This window comes from Lissotriton helveticus, chromosome 6 (genome assembly GCF_964261635.1).
Source record: "Lissotriton helveticus chromosome 6, aLisHel1.1, whole genome shotgun sequence".
Lineage (NCBI taxonomy): Eukaryota > Metazoa > Chordata > Amphibia > Caudata > Salamandridae > Lissotriton > Lissotriton helveticus.
In genome coordinates, this window is record NC_136067.1 from 588,219,649 (window position 1) to 588,232,284 (window position 12,636).

Sequence of the window (12,636 nt, forward strand, 5' to 3'; positions counted from 1 at the left end):
TTTGACATTTTAAATGTAATATAAGTTGTGTCCATACCCGTCAGGAGCAGAGAGGAGATCTGGCAGGCAGAGAAAGCTTGACAAAAATGTTGTGCACTTGCTTGCAGGAGCAGGTTAGAGGCAGTGCATAATCAGAGTCATACAAGATGATCGGTCCCTGCCATCTGAAGTCCGCTGAAGACTCTGTTTTTTTAATACAGGAATCAGTCAGACTTCCCATTATTTTCTTTTAAACACTTTAGACCACTGCATGCAATACAGGAGAGAAACGTCGTACTAAAAAAAAGATTAGGTCGAAACACGGTTCCCCTTTCGTAAATATATTTTGACGTTATGTGGGTTGGGCTTGATTCGATCTTCTTTTAGGAAACAGGTGGAGCTTGTTTTTTCAACAAACCTCTGGCAGCAGAGTAGTTCTTGCTGCGCTGACAGCCTGGGCCAGCAGAGAGCACTTCCTGCTGCTGCCGCTGCACCACTGTTCCTCTGCCGCCTCCCCTGCCGCAGCAGCCGCAGCACGGGGGTTAAATGGGAAACCTCTTCGGAGGGGTCAGCCAGAAGGAGCCCACCGCCCTGGAGGAGTGCGACTCCACATGGGAGACAGACTCGGGAGGTGAAGACTCAGAAGAACTAGAGAGCCAGAAGAAGCAGCGCTGCTCTGAGCAAGAAGAAGACGGTGACCCGCAGGGGAAGGGGCAGAAAGAGGGCGCAGAGGCAGAGGTTGGCTCTGAACAGGTAAGCACGCCGTGAGCATCGCTATGGTAAACTTATCCACCTCAGACGCTGGCCATCATTGTGCACACAGTAGTCTCTGACCCTAGAGTCCAAGAATAAGACTGCATGGTCGGGTGCTGGAGGATTCTGGCTTGCAACTGTTGTACATGGGTGCTGAGAGAACAGCAGCACCCTAGCATCTGAAGTACATTGGTGTCGAGTATTTTTCAACACTCCTTATCTTAAAAATACAGGTACTAATGAATCATCACTACTACCGTGTGAGAAAATGTATTTCTTTATTTGGCATTATATGGTGTGCAAAGGCTGCCTCAGAGTGCTGGGGGGCACCAGCACCTTGTTTGCTAACGGATTATATACATTGCTAAGGCTAAAGTGCATTTAACCTGAGCAATGGTCTACACCTACAAGAGTAGAACAACACAGGTGATCATGGGTTCTCAGCACTGCCCTACTAGTACCTAGATGTTGAGGAATCATGATTCCTGAGCATGTGCTGACAGGGCACTAAGGGAGTTTAAGCACCCGGGCACCTGAAGACTCTTTGTACCAAGGAATTTTAGCTCCCCAGGCCGTCTAGCGGATTGTCTTCATTCTTCCACCTGCAGTACTTGGCTACAGAGTCCAGAAGGTCATTCATGTTGAGTGATCTTTATCACCTAAATGGCTGGAACAACACTAATGATGACCAATTAGCAGGACATAACTGTCACAGGTTCGTAAGAGGAGTGAAATCATCAGCCGCCCATGCCTCTCATGTGGGGGTCACTGCTGTATAATTGCAGTACATTCTGTACATGGGCGGTGTATTTAAAAGTTCAGGTGACACAGCATTACGTGCCCCCCTGAACTGGCATCACTGCCTGTACTTTAAATTACAGCATGCATGAATTTCATTGCACAGTTTAGTTTGCAGATTTGTGAATTACGTCAGCTCTTCTATAACTTTGCATGGGAAGCTGGGTATTGCAAAATTCCCAGTTGGCGTATTGGATCTGAATCATTGAGTTTAAAAGCATCAGTTTGCAAATGGTTGACTTATGTGGTAGTGTTGTGTTAGCCCAAGATAATTTTACATTCTTGTACTATCGAATGCTGATGTACAGTGCCAATATTGAAGGTGCCTGAGTTCAGGGCACTAAGAATCATTTGAAAGTACTGTGTTAGTGTATCGTAACTGAGAATTTTATATTATCTCTAAATCGTTTGCCATGTCTTGTAATGAAAACATCTGCGTTTTAGCAAATTCTCAGTAGACTAGGCTATTCCTTTGCAAATATTTGGTTTCATCATAGAAGTGCTTATGGGACAAACTGTTGCTTTAGCAATATATGAGACTAGGGCATAGGATACAAAGTGGTAATATGCTTCACGTTTTGTGCCTGCAAAAAAGTCAGATGTACTCTGGCATTCTTGTATCACAATTGTTCAGCAAAAGAACTGACTATATCTATTGATCATTTTTAGTACCCATATCCAAATTTACAAGGAAAGTACTTATGTGAATGTAAAATTACGAAAACAACAACCAAAAGTGAAAAACAGGCTGCGCCTCCTAGAGTTCATATTCTCGGAGAGTACTACTACAAAGAAAAGACTATTCTGAGAACCGCGATGTGCACCACAATTTCTCTTTTGTCTGGAGTACAACATATTGTTTTGATTATTTCTTCAACACTTAGGGGGCTATTTGAAAAGTAAACTTACATATGAGTAAATCTGCACATGTCAGTTTACTCTTATACCTCTGAGTAACACTACCACTTTTAGTTGTTCGCCATTTCTGAGTGTAAAGTTACTCAAAATATAAGGGAGTCGGTTAAAACATCACATGTGCACTTAAATTTGCTACTAGTAGTGACTTACAACAGTATTTAACATTCCACACACTTGGAGGAAACCACTGTAGTTAGGCAGATATCTCCCTGTGGTAAAGTGCAAGAAACAATTTAGTTTAATAAAGTTTAATATATATATATTAATACTTTTAATATATATATATGTATATATATATATATATATATATATATATATACATATATATATATTAAAAGTATTGAAAATTTTACAAATCGATACTACAGCACTGTTAATTTTGAATTCAATATTTAATTTAATTAAGTATATTAAAATTATGTCAAGGGGGCAGGGGGGTCTGCCAATAAATAATCTTTTAAATCCAGCTCAGAGTGCCGTCTACTTTCGTTCGAGGAAACGAGTGTGCGTTACGATATATATATATATATATCGTATGTCCACAGTAGTCTCCCACCACACCGCCACCGGATAGTAGAGACCACGCAAATCCAAACGTATTTCTTCGGCAAAGATATTTATTTTAGTAGAGTCACTTAATCTGACGCGTTTCGGGCGTCCGCCCTTGCTCACAGATCGTCAGGCAATGAACCATCCACCATTTAAATACAATTTTTTTCACAGTTTTTTTCACAACTTCCATGTGATAATGAAAAGCAAGGACAAACTACCGGCTATGGACATAAAAGTCTGTCTTCTAATTTTTCGTAGTTACTACTTCTGATGTCAAATAACAATGGATAAAAACATAGTTGTTATATATTAAAATCAATAATCTATTATATCCCCAGAGTATATGTTTAAAAACATAATAAAATGTTGAATTGAATTGAATTGAAACAGCACTTGTATAGCGCTAACTACCCGGAGGCCTCGTAGCGCTTATGACAGGAACTTTAGTTAGCGAGGGCTCAAGGTGGGTCAGCAGAGTGTAGCATACAAGTGAGTTTTTAGAGTTTTCCTAAAAGAGAAATGGTTTACAGTTTCTCGCAGGGGCAGAGGAAGGGTGTTCCAGAATTTTGCCGCAGTGTGTGAGAAGGAGCGGCCACCCCAACAAGCCTTCTTGACTCTGAAGGGAGTAGCCAGCTGGGCGGAGCTGGAACGAAGGGAACGAGGTGGGGCATAGGGGGTGACCAGTGACTGAAGAATTGCAGGGCCGGTACGATGGAAGGCCTTGTGTAAAATACACATGGCCTTAAATTGTATTCTTCCGGCTATAGGGAGCCAGTGAAGTTCCCTTAGAGCATTCCTCGCTGACTGCCAACGGGGGAGGTTATAAAGTAGGCGGGCTGCGCTGTTCTGGGTGACTTGGAGCCTCTGGATGGTATAGGCAGGAGCTCCCATGTAGAGGACATTCCCATAGTCCAGGCGGGATAGTATAAGGGCCTGGACCAGGATCCTCCTTGCCTGGAAAGGGATCAGAGGGAGCACCCTCCGAAGCATCCTCATCAGCCCAAAACAGGTAGCCGAAGTCTTTGTAGCTTGAACCGAGAAGTTAAGGTCGGTGTCAAACCAAATCCCCAAGCTTTTTATTTGGGTTTTAGGCGTGGGGGGTGGGCCTAAACATGGAGGCCAGGAGGATGCAAAGCCCGAGGGGGAAGGATTGCCCAACAGGATGACATCTGTCTTCTCCCCGTTCAGTTTTAGACATGAGGATTGCATCCATCTGGAGACCGCCTCCAAACAGGAGCCTAAGGTGCTAGACGATCCCTCCTGGTGGTCTAAGGAGACCACCAGTTGGGTATGTGCTGAAAATTCGTATGGATATAAAAGCGTAAATGCAATAACCAGCAAGATTACTGTATGGAATAGTGCAAATGTAACATGTGCAACAATACGTCATTTGTGTATACGTGCAAATCCTGCAATAAAGTGCAAAGTGGAAAATGTGCAAATTACACAAAGGTATATAAATACAGGAACAATGTGCAAATTGGCAAATGTAAACCTTAATCCTCATAATTGTATAAGGAGGTACCACAGTAAACTGCAAATTTATCTGCATAAATGCATATAGGGTCAATATTATAAACTTAATATAAGATGCAGGAAAATGAAAAAATAGAAACCCAAATCCTGCTTCTAATATCAAGCACATTAAAAAATCAACATATTTGAGAACTCAGGATTCTAATAGGAAAAGAACGACAACACAGGTCATATAAACAAGAGACAAAATAATGTGAACATGCCAAAATGTTTGTCCAAATTTTTAGAAGTGTCAAAACGAGATACATACTAACAAGAGTGTATGTATGTATGTATATATATATATATATATATATTTCTTTTTTTACATCTAATTATATATATATATATATATATATTAAAAGTGTTGGAAATTTTATAAATCGATACTACAGCACTGTTAATTTTGAATTCAATATTTAATTTAATTAAGTATATTAAAATTATTTTTAAAGATTTGTTTTAAAGACAATACACATGCATTAAAGGGTACTTAACATTATGTATGTAATAACTTTACAATAATTTCATTTTTTATGAGCTTTACGTTTATTTGTAAATTTAAAAAGGTAATATATTTTAAAAATGAATGTTACAATTTATATTTAAAATTTATATTTACATGTTTAATATTAAAATCAATGTTTATACATTTTTTTAACGGTTAAATAAATTAAATTAAAATATTGTAACATTATTTCCTAAGCGGTTCTATCTTAAGTCCCTGCTTCTGTTATTTTCTATGGGAGAGTGTTGCAGCGGACTCAGTGGTTGGTAGGTATTTTCCCTCCCTGCCACATTTACTACTAAAACGTATACCCAAGTGTTCAGACATCTCTGCAGTCAGGGAGCAGATAAAAAATAGTAGAAGCCAGGACGTTGACAGCTGCATGTAGGCTTGTAAATAGCAATTTGTAGTATGCTAGTAGTACTATTATAGTATACTAAACCTACTACAAAATGTAGGTTGTAACTAGGGGCCAGATGTAGGACCATTTCATTTTGCAAGTCTTTAATTGCACTTTTTGCAACTTGCAATTAGAGGCTTGCAAAATGCAATATACTAATGTGTCTCAGACACATTAGCTAGTCCCAAAGGGGTCGCAAATGACCTGCCTCATTAACATTGATGAGGCATGTCACATTTTGCGACCCCTTGTGAATGGGCAATAACACAGGGATAGTGACCTGCTGGGTTGCATTTTCCTTAAAGGGTGGCAATTCAAAAAGAAAAATGAAACGTTTCTGTCTGATTTTTTAAGAGTAGGCAGTGGTCCTTGAGACCACTACTTGCTCCTAAAAAACTTTTTGCTACTTTTCGCAAAGGGAAATGTGTGCCCTAGGGACCCCTTCCCGTTTGCTAATGGGTTACCACCTGCTTAAAGTAGGCGTTAACTGCAATTGTTTTGCAACCACATTCTGGTCACAAAACAATCCTATACCCCCCTGCGACTTGCTATTAGGAAGGAATGCCCTTGGAACACCCCTTCTAAATAGCAACTAACAAGCCCTATTTTGCGAGTCAATAATAGTTTACCAACTCGTAAAATAGGGTTAGTACATGTGAAAAGGCTATTAAGTGGTCGCAAGCAGCCCGATTTTCCGCAAAAAGCCGTCATACGTCTAGCCCAAGCCCCGTAATTTTTATTTGTAGTGCTATTCTGTGTTATGTATTTTGTGAGAAAGTGTAGAACTGTTTGCGTTTGTGAAGGAAAACAAACCAAGGGAACCCCTGTATCTCCCAGGAAATCTAGTAAAAATAAATGTCTCTTAATGAATACTTTTGATAATACTTAACAGTTGTCGTAATTCATCACTGGGTGGCATTTGCAAAACTGTTGCAGAGCCTGAAGCACTTCTGGCATTAATGGAAAGCATCTTATTAACTGAGTTCAAGTTGTTCTTCTGTTTACACTAAAAAATGTGATTCTTAGTAAACAGAATGTAGTATTTAGAACATCTGACATGAAGTTGGAGCTTAAGCGATACTAATGAGTTGTGAACACTGAGATCCAATTGTTGATGGTGTATGTTCCATTTGGGTGATGATCTTTTAGAGGAGGAGTCCAATAGTTCAGAAAGTCCTCCATACTGGAGTAACATTGCTGCTACCTGTGCTGGAAGAAGGTGTCCGGTTTAGTAACTGGTGATGCTGACCTTGTGTATGGCATGCAGTTTACGAAGAGTGAGAATGCTGTAGTGGTCACTCAGGTGAAATGGGTGAGGTCACTAGTTTTCTGCTCAAAGGATCTGAGTAAATGGCATTCAAGATATGTGTGATTGAGTGAGTAGATATGAGGCCTATGGCATTCACAAAGTGGATAGTACATTTTTCGATGCCATTGTCAAGATGGTTAAACCTGAAATTAAGACTGCTATAGAAGAGCACAGTCGATGTATTATTTACACAATAAAGTGATGGAAGGGTTCAGCAAAGTCAGGGTTAGGTGGAGGAGAAGAAAAGATTGAAAAGAGAGTTTGTATTTTACTAAACAGATTTGCAATCAGAAATATCGACCATATGTGATGGGATCATCATATTTAAATATAATTGCAGAGTTTCATTTACATTTTGATTCTGAGAATTTGAGTCACTTAGTAAAGTTAGTTAAAGTTCTGGAAGCCATTCAGCTGGCCCAGTTTGTTAAAGGTCCTATGCGTTCAACAGGTTCTGTTGGAACCTGTTTTCTCCAATTGAATGCCCCTGAGTGTGCATACCCTCTTCACCTTAGCTTGGACCAGTCACTTTGCAGTCCCTCCAGCAATGGTGGTAGAGCCCTTACCACCTCGGATGAATGGTAGACTGCGGATTAGTAGACAATGGTATAAATAATGACTTATTGCAAGTACCCCCAACACCTTTTATGTGTTTGATGTACCACCCTAAGTGGCCAAGGTTATGCCCAGATGTGGGTCTCTTGCTCACCTTGTCACTGGAACCAAGCTAAGCCCAACTGAAGAATTAAAATCAGGGCGAAACTGGTCTCACGTTGCCTGTGTTGTGGTTCATTAAGGACCTGGCTTGGCAGCTCGGGCTGGGTTGTTCCTATTGGAGCAGGGTCAAGACTGATTTGCAGGTCTAATCTGAGGTGGCATGGGGGGCAAAAGAACGATCGTTTGGAAGCCTACCCTGAATGATTCCCATTCGTTAGACTTTTTGCAAGCATCCTCCAGTCACCTTTTGTGTGTTTGATGTACAAGCCAATGTGGCTAAGGGTGTACCCAGACATGGGTCCCTTTGTCCACAGTGCTACTGAAGCCAAGCTACAACCGACTGAAGAGCCTCAATCAGGGTAAAACCGGTCTTGGGTTGCTTGTGTTTTGCTTCAGAGAGGACCTGGCTTGGTAGTTCAGGCTGGACTGGTCATAACTGAGTAGGGTCAAGACTCATTTGAACATAACTGGGTCTAATGTGAGCTGGCATCGTGGGCTAAATAACAATGCATTGTCATGCTACCCTGAATGGTTACCTGTGGTTAGGCTTATTGCAAGCATCCTCCCATTACCTTTTGTGTGTTTGATACATTGAATGAAGCCATTTTTTTGTAATGTGTTACAGAGCGAAATACTGGCGGTGGACACGAATATAGAAGAACCAGTGACTAGAACGAATTCCTGTATTTGTTCGGCAGTTGACACTCTTATTCCTGAAATAGTGGCCAAGCCTAAAAAGAAACCACCTGCCATTTGGTTTGATAACCACCTAGATGAGCAAAACAAAAATGTGAAGTTCTGGAACAAGCATGGCAGAAATCTTATAATCCTAAGGATGAAAAGATCTATTCATTATACAAGGAAGACACCAGAGTACTGAGTGAGCACACAGTTCTAAAGAAAAGTTCAACACAAATATATAGATTGTCAAATCAAATATTTGTACTTCTATGTGCAATCTCCATACAGCCAACATGTGTTTCATCTTGAGGGACTTTTTCAGTGCTGCAACACAATGTCATAAAATAACTTATTGGGAAATGTATATGTAAATATCATAAAATATGTAAATCTTGATGTTACATAAACAAGAATGTACAAGATCCTTATAGACCACATTCCATGTTGTATAAAAAGGTGTCTTTAATTAAAAATCCAAATTCCCATGTTAATAACAGAGAGTGATGCATCGAAACCAAGTGTGTGCATGGTGCCAGAAAGTAGATACACCTCGTAGGTAAAGAAACACAGTGCAAGTATTCAAGAAAATAGCCTGAACATCCAAATAGTGTACACCACTGATAGAAATATAAACAAAAACAAATATCCAGAAAAATGAAGGTCACTGTTAAAGAAAAGTAAAGTGTATGGAGTATATAAAACAAATAAGCCTCCTTACAACGCATGCCTTTGTCCCGCAGGCTATTACAACGTGGTTGTTAGACGACTGCGTTGTAACAATGCATACCATTACCCTGCAAGTCATAACCACGACTTGCTCAAGGGGAGGGCGCCTAAATGTTGGAACAGTATAATTTTCTAATCCAACTCCAGTCTGTGCAACAGTAGGGAAGTTGTTGGATTTTAAATCCAACACCTTCTGACCCCTCCGCAAGTCGTTGTTATGACTTGCGGGGTAATAGTATGTAGGTATGTAGGTTGGACTATTGTAATGCCCTAATGCTGGAGTCCCCTGGCTTTTTGTTGGATAGGCTCCAAAGAATGCAATCAGCGGCCGCTAGGTTGGTTCTGGGGCTTCCTAGGAGAGCACATGGGCCGGCTGCTTTGGCGAAACTGCATTGGCGCCCTTTGAGACAGAGGGTACAATTTAAGGCCCTATGTCTCGTTTTTAAGGCCCTCCATGGAATAGGCCCTCTTCCCCTACAATCAAAATTTGCTTGGTACACACCAACCAGGCTGTTCCGTTCCTCAGCGGCTAGGCTGGTGAGGGTGCCTAGATTTAGAAAGGTTAGATCAGGGGGCAGATCCTTCGAGGTGGCCGCGGCCAAACTTTGGAATCTGCTCCCGTGTGAGATAAGGCAAACTAGGGAGCTTCTCCCTTTTAGGAAAAAGATCAAAACCTGGCTGTTTCCCAAACAACTGTAACTTGTGCACTCCATCCTCTCCCGACCTTTTGAGCCACCAGCGCCAGGATGCCTGCAAGGTGATAGTGCGCTTTATAAGTCAAATAAATAAATAAGTTGTTACAACGCGGTCGTTGTGACGACTGTGTTGTAATTGCCTGCGGGGAAAAGGATTTGTTGTAAATCATGTTTATCACATAAAACTCCAGACTTTAAGAGTCCTCTTGAATCCTCTGGATCAGTGAACATATAGAAAAAGAGGGTCTCCATAAAAAGACTGTTGGAGGGACCTACCCTGTGTATCGTGTGGTACTCAAGAAAAAATAAAAGGAACGTCCAAACAAACTGTTGTGACCAAAGCCAATAAGATCTTTTAGGAATATTAAGCAAGTGTGATCATAGTGATAAAAGAATTGGGGGAAAAGGACACGGATTCAAAGGCAGTGATAATGGTTGCTCACAGCATACCGTAATTAGACTCACATACTATGATAAGTATAATCCCAGAGTATTGGTCAGTCGGCAAGTGAAAAAAGTAAGAAGATGGAGATCATGCCAAATATATTTAATTGTTAATATGTATGCAGTATGACAAATTGAAAACACTTTGCAGTTACGAACAGTTCTGTAGCCCGTGCCTGAGGTCTAGAAGTGTTTTCATCATCCGCTGTAATTGGCAAGGGGTATGATATGCCCTACCGCACCTAGAGTAAAAAGACCATGAAGAACATAAAAAGCCTCAACATTGTCATCACAACAATTAATACATTATCTGTTGAAAGAGATTACTATTAAAATACATACCAACAATGTTACAATAATGGGGGGAAGAATGTCTTATAACAGACTTGGGGTATAGATACATTTTCAACTCCTAGGGTATCATGCATATATGTTCTGTTTAAGGTATGCAAGTCCGGCCCCATTCCCCCCGGCAGGCCCATTGTAGTGGGTATTGGCTCTACCACAGAATGTTTATCTGAATACATTGATTCATTTTTACACCTATTGTTTTGAACCTTCCTTCCCATATACAAGACACTAGAGACCTTTTCAATAAACTTATTGATTTTGATTGGCGGGGAGACATCACCTTTGTCACTTTGGATGTATGTTCCCTGTACACTTCCATACCTATGAATTACTGCCACTCCGCACTTTCATTATCTTAGCGATGCCACTTTGTATGAGCATTAAAATATGTTGTTGGACATAATCATTATCTTTCTTTATTCGGTCATTTGATGACAATAAAAGTTGCACAATAAATATACAATCACATAAATCTATGTCACAGTCTAGTCAAAATAATGTAATTTAGTCAATTGGTCGAGTATCTGGAGGAACTTCATTTATTGCATACATCTCAAACTGGCTTTCAGCTGTCCCATAGTACTGAGATTGTGTTGCTCAAGCTCACAGAGATGTCAACACAGGAAGTTTAGCTGCTTATATTTTACTAGACGTAGGTGCTGCTTTTGACACTATATCCCACAAGATACAATTGAGCAGATTAAATGACATGGGTATTTCCTGCCATGTGCTAGGCTGGTTGACCTCTTTTTTGGTGACATCTCCTTCCAAGTGATATCTCCATTGTTCTCTTCCACAATGCACAAGCTGGAGTTTAGGGTTCCCCAGGGCTCTGCGCTAAGTCCTTTGATTTTTAACATCTATGTTCGCCCACTAACGGAATATCTGGATGTTTCTTTGGTTTCATGTGCAGATGACATTCAATTGATTCGACTGTTTTTTTTTTTTTAACTTTGTTTTTATTGTTGCATCATAAAGCATGAGTACAGAGTAGATCATCTGCTGGCGTGGCGTCAACATTCAGCCGCGGTCAGCCATTCACGCAACTTTTCTGTACATAAACCTGTGTAATTTGGCATTTCATCCACTGAACATTACAGACCAATCCGACAAGTAACCATGCTAGGATACAGGAAACAAACTCCGCAAGGAAGAGAGAAGATTAACAATAGACATGTAAGTCCCCGCCATAAGGGTTGTCGGATCGGGGCCTGCATAGTTCGCATAGCGGTGGTGCCAGGTAACTGGGGGGATGGAACAGTGGGGGGGAGCATGTAGGCGTTAGCAAGAGCATAGCAGAAGGAGACGGGTGTCGGGCGTTGGGTGGCGAGGGGGTCCATAGTATTCGCTCACCGTGCATGTGGGTAGCGGGACGGTCGACACTGGGGTGGGGTGTTGACGAGGGGGCGTGGAGTACCGGAGTCCGGCATAAGCAAAGGGGCATCAGTCAAGGATTATGGGCTCGCTCGAGTGGGCGGGCGGGGGAGGGGGGGGGGAATAGTCGGGGCCTGTGGTGGTGGGGGCGGGGGGTGGTGTAGGTGTAGGCGGGTCATCAGTGCGCAAGGACTGCCGGAAGCTATGGAGGAGCATGGCCCATTCCATAGAGATGGGATGTTTACGTGCGCCCCTGGCCTCCTCCTCCCGAAGGGCATCTTCCTCTGCTGCCGCCCACTTACAGATTGCCCCTGTCCATGCCGCTATGGGGGGGACCTTCCGGAGATCGCCAATGCATAGCTATACATCTGTTCGCCAGTAGCAGCGCTAAGGATACAAAGCGTCTGTGTGCCGGGACCTGTTTAGAGATGTGAAAAATGCCTAGCGCGCTGGATTCCCAGGAGGCTAGGGTTGCGAGGCCTGTGAGATCTTTCAGTGTGTCGTGTACCGTCTGCCATAGGGATTGGAGGCCGGGGCAGCTCCAAAACGTGTGGCGGAAATCTGCATCGGGGGAATGACATCTGAGGCATAGGAATTGTGTTGTGGGATAAAACGTTTGCAGTCGCGCCAGTGTGAGGTATGCCCTGTGTAGTATGTAATATTGGATGTTTTTGAAACGGGCGTTCCTAGAGACTCGTTTCGGGGCCTCAAGCGCCTTGGTCCACTCCGAATCATGTAATGTGCGCCCGATGTCTTCATCCCATGCGGCCCGCAGGGTCGCCAGGGGGGCGTACGAGAGTTCTCGGATCGATTTATATAGCCAGGTGACCAAGTGGCGTCCCATTCCCATACGCAGGATAGTGTGTATAACTGGATGCGTGTCAGGTTCGCCGGCCTGGAGATTATGGTAAGGACG

The 12,636-nt window shown here is 42.1% G+C and overlaps 1 protein-coding gene across 1 annotated transcript in view; it reads left to right on the top strand.

Annotated features, from left to right (window-relative positions):
• Positions 1-372: 372 nt before the first annotated feature.
• OGFRL1 (opioid growth factor receptor like 1) overlaps positions 373-12,636 on the top strand; it is a 147,407-nt gene continuing 135,143 nt past the window's right edge. Inside the window, exon 1 of the mRNA XM_078648023.1 lies at positions 373-732. Within this exon, the coding sequence (XP_078504149.1) occupies positions 526-732 (207 nt within the window). The 5' untranslated portion in view covers positions 373-525. The remainder of the gene's footprint in view (positions 733-12,636) is intronic.